Source organism: Topomyia yanbarensis, chromosome 3 (genome assembly GCF_030247195.1).
Source record: "Topomyia yanbarensis strain Yona2022 chromosome 3, ASM3024719v1, whole genome shotgun sequence".
In the NCBI taxonomy this organism is placed as follows: Eukaryota; Metazoa; Arthropoda; class Insecta; order Diptera; family Culicidae; genus Topomyia; species Topomyia yanbarensis.
In genome coordinates, this window is record NC_080672.1 from 102,114,207 (window position 1) to 102,132,446 (window position 18,240).

The window sequence follows — 18,240 nt, forward strand, 5'->3', positions numbered from 1 at the left end:
CGATTTCTTAACTGCGTAGCAGAAGTCCCCTTGCGGGAGCTATGCCAGTGTGAGTGAACTTGCAGCCGCTTAGCAGGGCACTCTTGCACCAGGATTGTGGGACGGCTCTACCATTTGCACCGCCTTGGAGTGTATCAAACGAATATTCGGATACTTTAAAATAGACTAGGTACATCATTCACTGTTGATAAACCGCTTATATTTTTTATCTATGGTTCAAATAGATACAATTTTGTACTTCTAACTTGCTACTGCGTCATTGTCTTCTGTGACTCGCTGAGGGAAAGTTAACCGTCAGTACCAACTGGGAGCACTCGTCCAATTATTCTTTCAGGTGCGATGGGCAAGTCGCCCTTTGCAATTCCAACTCCGACTCTGACAACGTCGCATCGTCCTATATCTTGGGCGACGAGGAAACGCCATTCTTACCGATTTCTGGAGTGTGGTATCTAGCATCAGGACTACTGCCTCGGCCAACGGAACGAGTATGAGTTATTTCTTCATCCCTCTAGTTTTCTTTTTCTGGAAGCGATAACATTGGTTTACGTTTTACATGCAATAGAGAACTTTAACGTCATTACCTTATTTCGCTGGTCTCGAGTGGTGGAGACTTTGAAGGATTACCGTTTTTTATTCCTATTCCTACAACCGTTGCAGGTTCCGGAGAACGAAAAGTCTTACCAACGACACGACTAGACACTAGCATTCCAAAAATTGCATCTCGTATATGAGTAATTCGAAATTAGATTAAAATTAAATAAAATCTTTTCATCTGATGTATTTATTCTGCTCCATTTTTTCATCGGTATATTTCGCCCTCGGTGTCTATTGGATGCAGAAATAATAAGGCTAGTGGTCTGCAAGGGGCGGCAGTCTCAATGGTTTTCAACCCAAACTCCTTTGACAAGTCAATAGTGATTATCTGAAGCTACATAGTTATCCAGCTTATGTCAGCGGAACGTTTACAACTTCTGTTGGAGCGCATACCTGAGACCCCGCCAAGGGCACCAGAAGACCACGCAAGGGCTCCGCTCGCTGGCTCGGGTCTTGTGAAAGATACGCTTTCAAATTAAATTTCTCCCCACATCTGAGATTCGGGAGTGATGTGAATTAGTTTTTGATCCATCTTTGGGTGCACTGAAAAGAACTCATATAATCGAGCACTGGCGGTCATTCCACGGATCATGAAAGCGAGCCTCGAGTCAAAGAACGTTCGAAATCCTAAAAAGATAACAGATTTTTCAGTTTTATATTAATCAAATAAAAGTACGAACTGACTTACAATGCAATCATTAAATCTCCCGCGTTGATCGAAATAGCCCTCGAAACACCTGTGTCGTCAGTACCGTCACAAATTAGTTGCAAATGAACCTGCTATTCCGACATGTGTGGTTTTTTTACCGAAGTAGGACCAGTTCAGCAAATTCGCACTCACTCGAATATTTGTTGGAAAAGTTTTTCCTCCAACTGATTTTTATTCATACTGCTTATTTACATAAACAAAACAGCAAGGTTGCTACACAGCAACTCAAAATCAAAACAAGAAAGTGCTGCTGGAAAACTATTTTTCTTGACCACATCGAGGGGTCACTAAATGTACTGGTAAATGGCAGTAAATGATTCGCACACTTTTTCTTCGATAAATTTCACTAAGTGTCAGGTCGTGTCGTTGGTTTATCTAACAACAACTTTAAACATGTTTTTAAACATTATACTAATTAACAGACAAAGTGTAATTGTATTATATAATATTTCTCATGTGTCATTTTTTTCGAGAATTGTCCTACTGGAGCTGTAGAACTAGATTCTCGGAAGGGCTCCCCGTTAGAATCACTCACTAAAATTGCAGACGAGACGGGTAATGTCACCCATTAAAACACTGCTAATGGCCAAATGCAGTGGGCCATTATTCTGAATGTAATATTTATTGTACGGTTCAGATATGTGCAGGCGTATGGATTTCGCGAGCGCGTGTATCATCGAGCGTTTGTACGTTAACGTGTACGATCGCGTATGCGTTTGTATGTCGCGTGTGCTAACTTGTATGTAACTTCGCGTGTATGAAATACAACATTTTTAGTGTGCGGTTCAGATGCTAGGAGAGTGGAGAGACCTAGGTTGCTGGGACCTAAGGTAAAGAATTTCGGACGCGATTGATTCATGATCGCGCGAATACGGACGATAGTAGGTTCGTGTTTGAGACCGTTTTTGTAAATGTATAGGTGCTAAGACGCTCACCTTATCACCGGGATGTTATCATGTTTGTGAGATCGCGGACGTAGGTTGCTTGGATGATCGCGAGAAACTCAAACGTTTGTATGATGACGTGATTTTGTGATCGTGAGGCCATTCACATATTTGCATGTGTACTACATTGGATTAGGGTAATTTGTAACATGCAGAGCAAACAGGGGCAGCCACAAAAGATAACCTGAATAGTGGCCACAGCGGCAAAGTTTCCCTCAACAAAAAAAATGTGTTCTTGAATGGTCGCGCGAACAGTGGGTCTGATATTTAATTTCCGGTGTCCTATAATAGATGTCATATGTGTAGGGAACTGTGGGTAAATTAAAAAAGGGGAAGGGGGGTGGAGAGCGATGGATAAAATGAACAGGTAGCCAAATCAAGACAATGTTTGTTAAATTTAGAACAAACTACACAGAAACCTGACCTGTCAAGTATTCAAAGTATATTGGAACCATTTCTTTTGATAAAAAGCTGTCGAATGTGAAATAAATACGATAAAAACCAAAATCGACGTTCATATTTCGTTGCTGTTGTGCTATCTTATGACAAGCGCCATTTTGCACATTTAGAGAAAAGCGATCTTTAAAGTTTAAGATTGAATATCTTGAAACTTATAAATGGTATAAACAATTCAAAGAAGACAATTGATGCTTCTATCTATTCTGTATTAATCTCCCAAATATTACGAAGATCATGTTGCGAGTTCTTACTATAAATGTAAACGAAAGTCCCGCTCACACGTGTCATAGGTGTGTATTGATGACAAAATTTGTATGTAATTTTCCATAGAATAAAATCATCAATTATTAACTTTTATTCATATCTTTGGCTTCATTTGGTCCATAAACAATCGGTGAGATGCATTTTGAAAAAAATGAGCCAGGGAATCTAGAAAAAAATAGTTATTTTTGGTTACAGTGTTGCCAAATATGCTATATTTCCAGTTTAAAACTTAAATTGCATTTTTCTCACAATTCGTGCATTTTTGTTTTGAAAATGATTATGCCATTGTGTTTTTCAGATAGTTTTACATATAAAAACATCTTATACTTTAAGATAATTTGAGCCAATCCCCAGACACAATCATTTGAAGCAAAAAATTAAGAATTTCTCAGCAAACACCACTTTGTAGAGATTTTTTAGACTAGTAATGTGGCATATCTAAATCAGTTTACCCCAAAATGGCGTTTGTCATAAGATACCACAACAGCGACGATTTGTCACTGATGTTAAGTTCGGCATGTAGAAAATAAGGTCTTTTGAGGTGAATTTGAATTTTGTTCTGAAAATGGTGTTACATCTTAGTAATTGAGCCTCTTTCAAATATTTCACCGCAATAAGTAGGATCAGGACAAAATTGCTCAATCGGAACGGCTGTTTGAAAATAAAATAGCTTGTGGGGTAAAATGAACAGGTTGTTGTGGGGGCAATATGAACCATCTTGCCACTCTAAGTACCAAACCTCAAAATTAGTTGTAACGCTAACCATAAGTTGCTATATCTTGACTGTTTTTCAACAGATCCTAACACTTTAATCACCCATAGATAACCCCAAGTTAGTAGATGTTTTTTTATGCCACAGGATTGTAAATTGGTTAATATTACGCCATGTGTGTATGCAATGCTCATAATCCACTGAGACATCAGTATTGGTTGGAAAATGCTTTCCAACACTACGCATTGCATTCATACAGGAAATTTTTGGATAAGTTTTGAAGTCAAAAATAATGTTTAAAAAATGCGTTTATGCCGAAGTATGTACAAAACATGCCTAACAAGAAACATATAAGGTGATTTTAGTATCTCAATCATTTATTAGTTAGAATCAGAAATACACAACAGAAACATTTCAAAACTATATCTCGCACTGGTACTTGTTTTAATTTTCTGTTATTTTAACTACTAACACTGAGAACTGACACACAAGTAATGTTTTCAACTTGTGTATGAAATAAAACTGTCGCTTTGAAATGACAACAGCAACTTGCCACTGGCCGGCGCTTCGATCGGCCAGCAATCGCTTTACGGGACTTGTGTGCAAACTTGGATACAATGGTGACTCACGCATGCGAACCTGTACGCTATGGCGATTTTCAACGTATTTTCATTTAAATGTTTACACAGATTTTTTTGGGAAAGTTTGTTCTAGCTTATATGGTCGGTGTTAAGTCAGACCGGACTAAGCGACAAAATATTTATTTCGAGAAAAACGGGTTCAAAGTTTGCATCCTCTACGTTATAATACGTTCAATTGCAGCATCTTCTACGTTATAAGTGGAAATTATTTTTTGCCATAATTCTTGTTTATGGTTACATATTTCAAATGTGGCAAAAGTTGAATGTAGCTGAAGAAATTCTTTATCCAGTGTTGTCATTAACTCATTTATTATGTTTTGCGACTTAGTCCGGTATGACTTAACGCCGACCATATGTCTGTTCTCTGTGCTACTAACGAGACCAGGTTTATAGCACAGCTTACTACGAAAATTCCTTTCTTTTGTAATCTTGTTATTTCATTCTGATCGGGTTCCCCTATATAGTGGTGCAGGACACTATCCAGAACGCCTGGTATCGTGTTCGTCCATTATTTTTAGTCAATTTTGCCAACAATACTAAGAATGTGTGTAGTCTTCCCAGCTGAAAGTCGAGTACAGTATTCTCTAATGAAGTTTCGAATGATGTGCATGTGGGGAGAGAGGCGTGTAGTTCCGGACACTGGTTTTGCACTGTCGTGCAAAAGTGTAACAAAGTCGCTCAATCACACCGGTGCGCGGCCGCCGAGAATAGCATAAGCTTTGTGCCCGTTTTGAGCCCATGTGAATAAACAAATCATATAAAGTCATATAATATTTTAACTTAAATTTAAAAAACTATGACATCAAATAGTAAATAAACAAACCTTATAAAGTCACCGCTTGTGGCTGTACAACCAATATATAGAATTAGAAATTAAATGTAAAATCAAATACATAAACACCGGATAGAAAAGCCGAGATATTTGTTAAATGTTTGTTACGAAACGTTTCAATATGGCACAAAAATGTAGAAGCACATATCCGGGTAAGATATCAGCATGAGGCAGCCAATAGAATAAATCCAGTTATTCTAAGCTTTTGCTTCGATTGAAGAAATTTCCTTCGACCATATATCAGAACAATTTGAATTTCAAATTCGTTGCATTCCACAATTCCATCTGGAGAAATTAAATTTATTCTTTCCCTTCAGCTCCGGAGAGATAAATTTGCCAAGAACCGAAACGAATATTCGCATCACTATAAAATTTATCGCTTCAGTCAGACATATTTCAATGGTACTTGGAATAATGGCCCTCATTGATGAATAGAAGAAGTGCAATGTAGCAGTTTTTCATCGCTTTCCTTTCGGTAAAAAAATCCGGCAAATTGTCCCTCCAGGAGCAATCTGTTCCAATCCATTCATCGCACTCTGCTGGCTGTACACAGCTAGCGCTATACCCAGAAGCCGAATTCGGGATCGTCGGGTTGAAAACTGGCATTGCACTGCTAGTATACCTAGCTACATGTAAGTACGTTCAGTAGCGTTTCGGTGGTAGTAAACCTAGCTTTTGTTGTGTAGCTTCGGTGAGTGCTGAAATACATATATCGAGTTCATACATGTTCGGGAAAAGGTTACGTACGTGACAGCACGATATATAGATTTTAGCTTTGACAGTTTATCTATTTGTCAATCAGACACATTTCACGCGCTCTTCGGAAGGCATCGGTTTGGAAAAGGCACACGATACGTAAAATGTAAGCAATCAAGTACTGTGTCTGAACTGTGCTTTTGCACGGAACCAACCGCCACGATCTGCAGAGACAAACTTTGAATTGGATTCATTTCTCAGAAGTACCTACTGATTTATGCTACAATAAAAGTAATCCGTGCTGCATACTTTCCGCTCTGAAGCTCGGGGTTCCCGACGAAATCTAATACTATTTCGATAACTAAGAAAATGAAATACTTACCCCGCCAGGGAAAAAACAGCAGTGCTTCCGCTCGATATGTTTACCAAACGTCATCTGCAGTAGCGAAAGACGCATCGAACACGTTTCCAGAATATCGCATTCGCATGCCAGCGGGTGGTTTCGTCGGGCGGATTCTCTGTTGGGAAATGGAAAAGATGATCCGTGGATTAGCAGGTTCTTCAACTTTTATGTATGATGGTCGTAATTACGAGGGGAACATGAATTGAACTGACGTGCTCTCACCTTTACTCTATTTAGTGTTTGATACGAAGAAGTGGTTCACTTTTTCTCCTCAAAATACAAGAAACAAATGAAAATCGGAAGGACAATGTCTGGAGACTGGACAAGATTTCTTATTTCATATCTAAATAATAAATACTAGTACTGTATTTATTTATTTACTTGTAATTTTTTTTCTCATTTTTCATCTGACTGTTGTCTACATGTTGTTGTTATATGGAAAAAGCCTATTTCAAGGTTCACTTCAGAAGCAGACCTCGAATGCCCGTAAAAACCCATAATCTTTTCGTACGTTTTTTCACTTGATTACAATGATTATAAATTATAAAGTAAAATAATCGTGTAAGTGTTAAAAGAAAATTTAAAATTTCTCGAGAACTACTACATTTCAGAAAATTTTTGTTATGAGCATTTTGATTTAAGATGGCGTTTAGAATCACAATCAAAAAGAAAATTGTATTTTCGACTGCAAATAGTATGAATTATGAAAATATGTCAAAAGTTGTTGCATCTCTGATTGAAATGTTGAGCCACTGTTCTGTAAATTCTGTATTCTCCTCGTTCCATCTCAAATTTCAAGGCCAGGAGCTCTTTGCTTCGGCTTCCTCGAGCTGCTATATTCGGTGGGCTCTCAAGAGAAAAAATCTTGGCCTTTACAAGGAATATGACCTATAGTTTTTAGCAGTAGCAGTCAGAGTAATACTCTTCCTAGGCCAAGGGAGCATAACATTTTGTTATGGTGAGTGGTGTAGCTCTCTTCAGTATTTCAGCAAAAGAGTGCTTAGTGCGTCTTTTAAGGGTTTTCTTACTGATGATTCTCTGTGCATTTGCCACACCGGGTCTTATTGCTACAATGGCCCGTTTGCTGTATGTTTGTATTTAGTGCAAAACATGACACGCAAACGAACCTTGTAGAAGAACATGTGATTAAGCAAAGAAATCGCGCTAAAGGCCGCCCGATGCGAGCTTAAAGGGACATACAATTTTGTCCGATTCTATGCAATCTTTCAAAATCTTCACTCACTGGATAAAGGGGTCCGTGATGCAGCCAACCCCATTCAACCCTCGCATGACCATTAGGGTGGCACGAGGATGTATGAAAAAATTTAATACTGCAGAACCAAGTTAGAAAAATTCCTAATCCTTCAACGAACTCCTATGCTAAATCTGAATCAAATCTGTTGGAGCATGTTTTAGCACAAATGATTCTAAGTATGTATGGAGTTTACTATGAGAAAATAAAACATTTTCATTAAATTCATAAATATGCCGCCTGGTGCCCCTGAAAAATATATTGTATACTACATTCTATAGATTCAGTCAAAAAGAACAACTACTTCTAAAGTCAGTTCATAGCTATGACAACTGGTTCATGAGTTATTGCAAAATTAAACTTTCGTTGCCCTAAAAGTTATGAAAATAGTGTGTCTCTGGCTACCCGGCGAGCTAAACCTTCAATCAAGTGAACCTTGACGTATTTGTTGTGGTCACCAGTTATACTGTTGGTGTAAAGCGGAAATATAGTCCAGATGGTATCATCTGAAACATGTGATCTAAAGGACTTGGGATCGAATTGTAACAGAATTATTTTTATGTATTTTTTTGTGTGCAATAATATACGTTGAGCAAATTAAAATTGAAACGAGACTGATGCGGGAAAGATTCCCGTTGTTTTGAAGCTCAACTGATGTTCACCACATCCCTGTGGAGCTGGAACTGGAACTGCTATAGAGTGCCCCGTAAACTGAAGGTAGGTTAATTGAGTAAGCCGGGCAATATCTGTCACTATAGGCCAGCAAGAGTGTCTCCGACAATGAAGCACGATTTGATTGTAACCAAAACTTTTGAGCGAATCATCCAGGGATTAAGTTTGGAGTAGCATGGTAAATATAACGCTAGAACATAACTTTGCTAAAATAAAATAACACGTCAGAAATAACGGTTTTGATCTCCCTTATTACTTCATTTGAAACTAACAATTCTACATAAAAAGTTCCCGCTTTACATGCAGCAAAGAAAATAAAAAAAATAGAACCGAACTCATATCCTTCAGATTGTCTATTTATGACGCTCGCATCTGAACTATAAAACCGCCTATATTGATAGCTGCCTAATTCGGTTTATGACTAGCATATCACGGTTAACTTGATTGAGGTATCAGCCAGAGTATCCAGATAAATTCAATTTTCACCAACGATGTAGACACTTACGTATTGTATAAAGAATAACTTTTTAACCAGAAGTCGCAGCCTGTTACACTCTTCGGGGAAGTTGTACACGGTACTCGTATCAACCGAAATTAGCATAGCAAATATTATTAGAATACATAGGAGCGTGTCTACGAAATATTAAATAATGTGGATCGTTTATCCATGTTAAATCACATACAAATTTTAAACCGTTTGTGCTAAAATATAGTGCAACCTATCAAATCAACATTTTGCATGGTTGATTGAGATCGTATAGCGAGTAGTTTTAGATCGGTTCTACTGAATTCTAAAATTTGTGCCACCCTAATGACCATCGGTACCGATAACCACTCCGTCAATCTCTAGACGCGATAGTCCTTCATAAAAGACTCGTCACCAGAAATGTCATTTGCTTGCTGTAGACAGGAGAACTCAATTGAGCATATCTGAGCAACATTCGAGATATCTGTAACGCATGAATATTCCTTTTCGAAATCTTTAAAATACTTATCTTTGATCTGTAAGAAGATCAGAGAGAGTTTAACCAAGATCAATGCGTATGACTTTGAACGGAAATCGAAGTCGTCGATGACGAATCTTTATCGACATATATTTCACCACTGGGTGTTTCCACAGATGAATCTGTTTATATGTGGGCCGAGAGCCTGACGCAAAGTGTAAAACTTAAATGGTGAGATAGATCCGCGCATGCTGTCCCCCAAAAAAATGCTCCGTCTGTCGCCTTTAAACATCTAGCGTTAACTGTTTTCACGATGTCTCCTAAAAATACTCCCTGGCAAGCGCTTTCAAACATTTGACACCGTTCTTTTGGTGTCCCACATTGATGGCATTAATTTACGCGTAGCTTTCAAAAAAAAATTCTCAAAATTAGTTTTCATGTTTTTGCCTTTCTCATATAAAGAAAGGCTATGCAATCACTGTAAAAATCGACTTTTCAACCGAGGCCCGGAGGGCCGAGTATCATACACCATTCGATTCAGTTCGTCGAGATCGGCAAATGTCTGTGTGTGTGTATGTATGTGTGTGTGTATGTGTGTGTGTATGTGTGTGTGTGTCATTTAAACTCACACAATTTTCTCAGAGATGGCTGAACCGATTTTCGCAAACTTAGTTTCATCTGAAAGGTATAACGCTCCCATAAGCTGCTATTGAATTTATAGTTGATCCGACTTCCGGTTCCGGAGTTACGGGTTGAAGAGTGCGGTCACACAGCAAATTCCCATATAAACTGGTACCACCATAATGTTCAAATGATGTAAAACATATTAAAATTGATGTAACATTACTCTAGTTTGCGGGTCTGGATCACTAATGATCAATCAAAGCAGCTTTGACCACATTGGCCACCTATGACGGTTCATGTCGCCCTCGGGGAACCCGCCAAGTTCCTAAGCTAATATCACACCCATTCCACAACGAATTCTCTACCGATTTTTACGAACTTAATTTCAAATGAAAGATACAGTAATGCCATTGACTGCTGCTGAATTTCATTCGGTTCTGACTCTTGCTTCCGGAGTTACAGGGGTGTTAGTAAGGATACACTGGAATTTCCCATATAAATCGGTACAATCGTAATACCTCAAAGGCTAAAAACTATTGAAATGGTCACCAAATTACTTCTAATCGTAGATCTAGATCACTGATTGCCAATCAAACATTCTTTGAATATATTGTCCACTATCGACGATTCCGGAAGTCCGGAATTCCGGGCATATTCCACAATTAAAGTCACATCGGTTCATCGGTGATGACTGAACCGATTTTCTCAAACCAAGTCTCAAATGGAAGGCAAAATATGCAGTTGAGTATTGCGTAAATTATAATCACATGAAGATAACATTGAACTCATGCTTATTAAGCTAATTAAATATTATTCTTTTGCCTTTCTTATATAGAAAGGTTATGCAATTGCTCCAAAAACCGACTTTCTAACCGAGGCCCGGAGGGCCGAGTCTCATATAACATTCGACTCAGTTCGCCGAGATCGCAAAATATCTGTGTGTATGTATGTGTGTATGTATGTATGTGTGTATGTGTATGTGTGTATGTATGTGTGTGTATGTGCGGATTTGTTAACAAAATGTCCACATCGGTTACTCGGAGATGGCTGAACCGATTTTTACAAACTAAGATTCAAATGAAAGGTATAATATTCCCATAGGTTGCTATTGAATTTCATTTTCAACCGACATCTTGTTTCGAATTACGAGTTGAAGAGTATGGTTACAAAACAAAATTTGTTGATTTTTCCAAATCGGTTTCTCGGAATTTTCTGAACCGATTTTGACAAACTTAATTTTAAATGAAAGGTCCATCAGCTGCTGTTGAATTTTGTGTGGATCCGAGTTCTGGTTCCTGAATTACAGGGTGATACGTACGATCACGCAGCAAATCCCGATTCTAACGAATTCTGCGATGAATGTAAAAAGGTGATTTTTTTTCCAAAATGTAAACACAACTGTTGAATTTGTAGATCTAGGTCCCCAACAGTCATTCAAAGTCTCTTTGGCCACACTGGCCACTATCGACGGATCCGGAAGCATCCAAAGTCAGAATAACGGTTATATTGGTTTCTCAAAAATGGCTAGATTTGCTCAACTTAGTCTCAAATGAAAGGTGTGGCGTCCCCAGAAACTGATATTAAATTCCATCTCCATCCGACTTCCAGCACCGGAGTTACGGGTTGTGGAGGTCGATCACATAGAAAACTCCGATTCAAACCGATACCGCGATGAATGCAAAAAGGTGCTCTTATATATACTTACCAAGTGTAATAAGAATGAAAGACATTTCCATAAAGTTATATTGTACGAACCAGCTATTAAATCATAGTTTGGAGAAATGAGAAAGGCACAATTGCACCTCTAGGTGGATTAAAACAGGTTTTTATACTTCCAAATTGATACGATCACTGTCGCAAGTGCGATTATCATATGATCTTTCTGGGACGTCGCCATATCCTAGGAATAGCATAAGGGCTAGTACATTGAGCCGGAGTTTCAAAGGTTGCAGGTTAGAAAACTGTCTCTGGGGGAATTTTTTAACATAATTACTTTCGCTTCACTTACCATTTCGATCGATTTCATTTCGATCTGTTTTCCCCGTTGAAAATCTCCAAAAAAGTCCTAAATAGGGTATTGGAACTTACGTCAAAAACCAAATACATGAATTATTTGACTAAAATCTTGTTTGATTCATAAACTAAGTGAAGAGAAGTCACAAAATATGTAAGAATAAGCGGGCCTTTTCCAAGTACACACTAAATTATTGTGCGAACGTCGATCTGAATAAGAAAGCCAAAGTGAACACCAAAGGCGCGCACAACTGAGACTCCACCAAGGGCGCTGAAGAACCACGCTACGGCTGTGTATTCCAAGCAGAAAATTTCGCCTTTACCTGTGAAGTGCAATCGGCCCTTCAACAGAGCTTGTTCGGCAAAGTTATAAACTTATGCTTCGATAGTCAAGCTGCAATCAAGGCCCTTAGCTCGGACAAATCACGGTCGAACCGAACCTAAATCGAAGAACTAAGCATTGTCAACACTATCTACCTTGTCTGGGTGCCCAGATATTCCGGTATTGTTGGAAATTAATGGGCTGATGAATTGGCCAGGGCAGGTGCTGCGATGTATTTCGTTGGTCCTGAGCTCGCCCTGTCAATTTCGACAAGCTTGATAAGAGAAAAAAATCCAGTCCTGGACTTCGTCCGAGCACCGCAATTATTGGAGAAATATATACAAAAGTGTCGCCAAACAAAGACGTCTCTAGAATAATCGTACCCAGTGATTTCTAAAAATCACGTACCTTTTCGAAACTTCACTGAGGTCTGCTGACTGTAAACTCAATTATCACATGGCAATGTGATGTGATCTTTGTGAATCCGACTGCACAACCTCATATCATCTGATATGCAATTAGTCAGCAGTAGTGCAATTGCGATTTCCAGTTTTTGACCGTCCCTACATTGATAACTGAAACGTTGACCAAAATGTTAACCGAATTTTCGGATTACAACACGGCACACACGAATGTTCACTTTCACACTTATTTATTCCAAAACACGATTACACAATGCTGATTACACGAAACAATTTTATTGGACGGATATAAAAATCAAAAAAACTGTCTCCGTTCACTTGCACAGTTGAGTTGGATATAAGTTAAAGTGCCTATTTTCATCCTATTATGGAGGGTGCCTCAATAATTCATTAATTATTCGGTGTACACTCGATAGTATTCATAGAAACAGCTTTGTTTCGTTGTTAAGAACCAGGATAAGAACATAAATGCCCTGAAAACGGTGAAATGCTCCTGTTTGAGCGCAACGAAAACTCGAATTGAGTGCCCCTATTGTTGCCCTACCATTCAACTCAATGCGTTGAACAAAGATGGCAGACGCTGATCTAACCAACACTTGAAATGGGTTGGGTGATAAAAGAAACATGGCGAAAATAGCTCATTATACTATTAAAGTTACTTATTTATGGTAGACAGAAGACACGTCAGTACAAAAACACAACCCGATTCACAACTAAGCCCTATGCCCTAGTACTGTCAACTTTTTTAGACATCTTTTACCACCACACCTCCAAAACAGTTGGTGCTTCCATAGTTCAAGCATTATTTCTTCCAAATTTGTTTGATGGAACAAAGATCTGTGCAAAATATACTTCCTAAAGGGAAATTATTGAATGGAACCAATCTGTGCATCATGGCACGGTACTTAAGGGTTACTCCACAGAGTTGGTCAGTTTATCAAAGACGCAGCACCGGTATTTCGTTGGGTTAGCGTAGGGTAGAGTTTTTGGCAACATTCTTCTGGTGTTAATGTTAATGTTACCCTAGTAATGTCGTACTGATTTGAAAAGCCTTGTACGTTTTCAAGCCCGATCGTATTTTGGTCCTCTGAACGAGGCTCTGCAAAACATCAAGTTTTGAAGCCTATGTTCAAATTTTCGGATTCCGCTTGAAATGAGCAATCAGTGTTCTATCGGTTTTTACACGTTGTCCCCGATCTTCGTCCAACTTTTGACTTGTGGTCCACTGTCATCTGTTCCTGGAAGCTCTTCCCAAGGCGTGATGCGACAATCCAGGATTTTTCATGTAGTTGAAGTACAGCCTTTTGCGAACGGTTTGTCTTAACCAGAATCGCACTGACAACTGCAAAGTGGATGTAAAGGACACACTCTAAAGTGAAACTGGGCAAAATTTGGTTCAGTCCGGTCAAGTATAAACACACGCAAGTCTGAAAGCGTCGCAATAATTATCGACTCAGCCTTTAATTTGAACTTGTTGATGTTTACCAAACATTTAAATCGGCTTAAACAGTTAATCTGATTTAACTAAAGTTAATACTTACGGTCGTAAAAGTATCAAACCATAGGCATAAAATATGCTAAAGCACTTCGAGTTTAGCAGTCTACACTTAAAATAAATCAAAATAATTTATTTATCGCCTGCATGAACAGCTCGTTATTACTCAGCAGGCCCTGCTACGAAAATTACTGCCAATGGTTCGTTGTTTGCAGCAAAAAGTTCACCATTTTTTTTATCCTCCCTAAAGGGACCAACAATAGCCCTATTATAATACAAACTCCTGGATGAAGCGGCAGAAAAGTTACAGCACTTACTACGAGGTAAAATGAAATCTCTTATCAGTTTGCAATTTATTATAATTTGATTGGAACAATAATAAAACTTCGGAGGTTCTGACTTTTGCGATATGCGGAAAGTTTTCGTTTCTTTCAGTCATAAGCACATCTTGTTTCGGCATCGATTACAACCGGTACCAAGTCAGAAGAACGGCTCTTGGTAGCCAAATAAAAACTTGTTACAATTGTAAGTTTATCAGATAAAAAATTAGTACAAAATTGATAAGGGAAGAAATTATTAGCCAAGACAGATCTTTTTTCATAACATTGTTACCCACTAACTAGTCAATAAGCTCCTTCAACCATCCATCCATTCAGTATCATAACCACCACCGACCGGTTCACGAATCGTTAGGAAACGGATGAAGAAATAAATACTGCAGCACTTTTCAGTAGAAAAAAAACTACATGTACAGGCAAACCTAGACAGATGACGACAGTTTTCAACGGAAGCTGATCTACAAACCAACAGTATGACAATAGTGAAATGAAGATTTCAGACATCTCCGGAATCGAGTGAATGTCGATAAAAGCGTGCCTGAAATAAATTCCTGATTTGAATACAGCAGAACAGGAGCAAATAAATGTAGAAAGCGCAAAGGAAACCCTTCAACAAGAGAAGGAACACGACGAAGAAAAAGTCCACCTCCCAGACACGAAGAAATAGAATAATAAGGATCCTTATTCAATACTGTCGAAACGGTGTAGGTTTGTTGGTAGAGATGAGAGGATTGAAAGGTTACAGAAGAAGGTTTTGGATACTGAATGTGGGGGGAAAACGGTCCTCTTTCAACCTTCAGCCTGACGGAGTAAACTTTGGATGGCTACCGCTAGCTATGCCTTGAAAAGAGTGACACAATGTCGTGCAGATCCTTTCATCCGCCCAGTTCGCTCTTGGGTGTTTGTATAGCTTGCTTTCAGGCATTTTATGCGCTTCGTTGCTGTACAGAAATTGATTGGTTGAAAAAGGTAACATAAAAGTATCGTGGGACAAGACAATAAAACTAATATAGCTATTGAATCTTTATGCTCTATCTCAACAACCTACCCTCCTCACGACGCTTGCAGCTCGACATTGTTAGTGGAATTACTGATTAGGATGTAACAACTATCGTGAATACTAGTTATAAGCGAGTTGAGATTTCCATTCCATATTCCTTGCCTGCAATTTTCTGCTGTATCACATACTGGTGGAAAAATCAAACGACATAGAGAAACCGTGTTATGTCATTGGTCGACCAACACATTCAATATTCAGACGATGGCAAACCAATTTATAAAAACAACATGGAAATCCGATTTACACTCCGAGTCTATACAGATTTTCCACTCCTTACTTCTGACATCGTATTTGCAAGCAAGCTCTGATTGGATGAGTTTTCGAAACAATTTCAACTTTGAATAAATCAACCAAGAGGATCATCACATTTCTTTTGCTTTAACATCTATAGAGACCCATCCACACGACACACACCGGAAGGCCTCAGGAAAAATTGCAGGAGGCAAAAAATTCACCTTTTCCTACAAATGTTCACCGAGCTCAAACATCGAGCATCGGATGTCGTCCGTACACGCTAGCATTCGGATTGCTTTTCCCTATCTGTAGGGCTATACGGAAAAGGACCTCCAATTACTACCCTTAGGTTCTCAATGCTATAGCTATAGTATATACGAGTGGTTCGTGAGATGCCTTTGAGAACTTCTCAACATGTTCAATTTTCGCCGGCACCGGTCTCACAAGTGTCATCGTCAAGCATCAAACAAATGACATTAGTTAATCCTCACTTTATAGAAGTGGTGCGATGAGATAACGTGCTTTAATGGTGGTTCTTAAATTTGGGATAACTATTCTATTGTTTCATCTGTGACGATAAGCGAGTGTCCAAGCGAGTTCTTTGATATCCAATTAAACACTCAATATTTTTGTATAATTCAGAAATGTAATAAATTGAGAATATGTTTGGTTTTCAAACTGTCAAATGGTTCATTTCATGATATATACATCCTAGGACCGGCGGTGGTCGCCTAACTGTAATGTTTTCAGCTGATGGAAATTCGCTGAAGTTTTGCTGCGGTTCAGTCATCAAATTTTCGTGTATACACCCCAAAACGAATCTTCGGGAGCGTAAAAGCATCTATTTTTTCGCTAAATGATTCGTTACTGTTCAACCAACCAAATACTTATGCAATACAACTTCGAGCCCCATAGCTACACATTGTTGGCTACACAGTGTAGGGATAACTTGAATAACACATACCAACGTCTACATGATGTTCCACTTATGATCACTGCTGCACTGCGATGATGAGAAGTTTATACAGTTAATTCGAACAGCTAGTAATTATGTATCGTTGTGGCCTAGGGTGTAAATAGGCGTTTTAAAACGGTGTCTTTTTTCAACAACTTTATGCAAAAAAATCAGCATCTCTGAATCCGTCGGGAGGTCCAGAGCAACTTTTCTTTAAAGTTTTTTTCGTGAAAACATATGTTTATTATATTGGATGTATTGGAACTAGTTCACATTTCTGCCTGGATGATTCACGTGCTTCGGTAAATTAATAGAACCTTAATTTGTCCAATCCGATCTTCCCGAATGAATCGAATTGAATGCACGGATTGAGCACCGGTAAAAAGAGACCAAGGAATCCTAGGAATGATTAACCACTATTCTATCATATACGCCAGTTCTTTATCCATTCCCTGATCCAGCTAGTACTACAAGCTACAATTATTACAACACAATACAACTAATAGGGTTCAACTTATATTTTTTGTTAAATTTGCCTGCGCACGTTGACGAAGTCGCCAGATAAATCGACACAAACACTGCCATGAAGTTGTTGAACAATGTTTGCAAACAGTGACCCGTCAATCGGCCACGCCAGTGTGCACAGGCTGTTGGCTGACCGTTAGTTTGGACTGGTGCGGAGTATGAAAAACATAAAACATAAAAAACGCTCATAAGCCCTATCGGTCTCCTCGACGCACCATTATCGACGTGTAATGCAATAACCATCTTAAATCAATTGTATGTCAGAGCTGTTTTAAAATATGCACAAATACACTTGATGATGTTTGCAATACCGTAAAACCCGTCAACCTAGGGGAGGGGAATATTCGAAATTTAGTTGAAAAAAATGTATTAATCTATTCTATTTGACAACAGTAAATCTTGAAATCAGTAGGTCGTGGAATTTTGATGTCTGGTAATTATATTTTCATATTTTCATTTTTTCGTCGAAAACACAAAGCCACTGGAATTCACTGTTTAAAACTTAAATTCGAGTGCAATTTTTACCTCAAAGTGCGATACTAAATTTTGTTTCGAAAAAGCCGCAAGCTCGAGAAACTATTTATTTTGTCTTGCTATATTCATAAAGGATATTTTTTCGTAGTCGGAATTATTGCTCCGATTATGCATTTTCATTCAACTCAGCCTTTTGAGAATGAGATGAGTGGGTAATGTCTGAGACATAGCCGAAGCGTCGCACTTTGAATTCAAATCTATTTTGAGTTCAATAAATTTATAACTGGCGTTTACATGATGTGAGCGATAGCCAATCAGAAACGAATCTGTGGGATATTTTGGAAAACGTTTAAAACGTTTCTTTTTTCGGTGTTGAGGAACGCTTCACATTAATATCGTTCTTCGTTAATAAATAAAATAGTAGGTGAAAGATAAAATATTCGAAAAAACTTCAAATTGTTGTACGAAAGCTCCAATAAAAGCATGTTTTAGGTAAAGAACGAATTCCCCAACAAGAGAAATTATTAGTTTGTTTAATAATAATTAATTAATAATAAGGGTTTCAACCTTAGGGTCATCCGATTTTTGTCGGGTTAGAGATTTCTAATTCTATGTTTTGATAATTTGAGGGGAGTTGAACGGTTCTATCACATTCG

At 38.4% G+C, this 18,240-nt stretch overlaps 1 protein-coding gene and 1 long non-coding RNA gene across 6 annotated transcripts in view; both read right to left on the minus strand.

Annotated features, from left to right (window-relative positions):
* The window catches only part of LOC131693393 (uncharacterized), a 214,566-nt gene that overhangs the window by 28,194 nt on the left and 168,132 nt on the right, over positions 1–18,240 (minus strand). For all 5 annotated transcript variants that reach the window (XM_058981166.1, XM_058981165.1, XM_058981168.1 and 2 more), the window contains one exon: positions 6,234–6,369. In XM_058981166.1, coding sequence (XP_058837149.1) covers positions 6,234–6,369 — 136 coding nt within the window. The remainder of the gene's footprint in view (positions 1–6,233; positions 6,370–18,240) is intronic.
* On the minus strand, positions 178–1,544 carry LOC131693394 (uncharacterized). Its single transcript, XR_009306238.1, has 3 exons — positions 1,283–1,544; positions 582–1,221; positions 178–522 (listed from the first exon to the last, which is right to left on the minus strand). It is a non-coding gene; the product is annotated as an uncharacterized LOC131693394 (long non-coding RNA).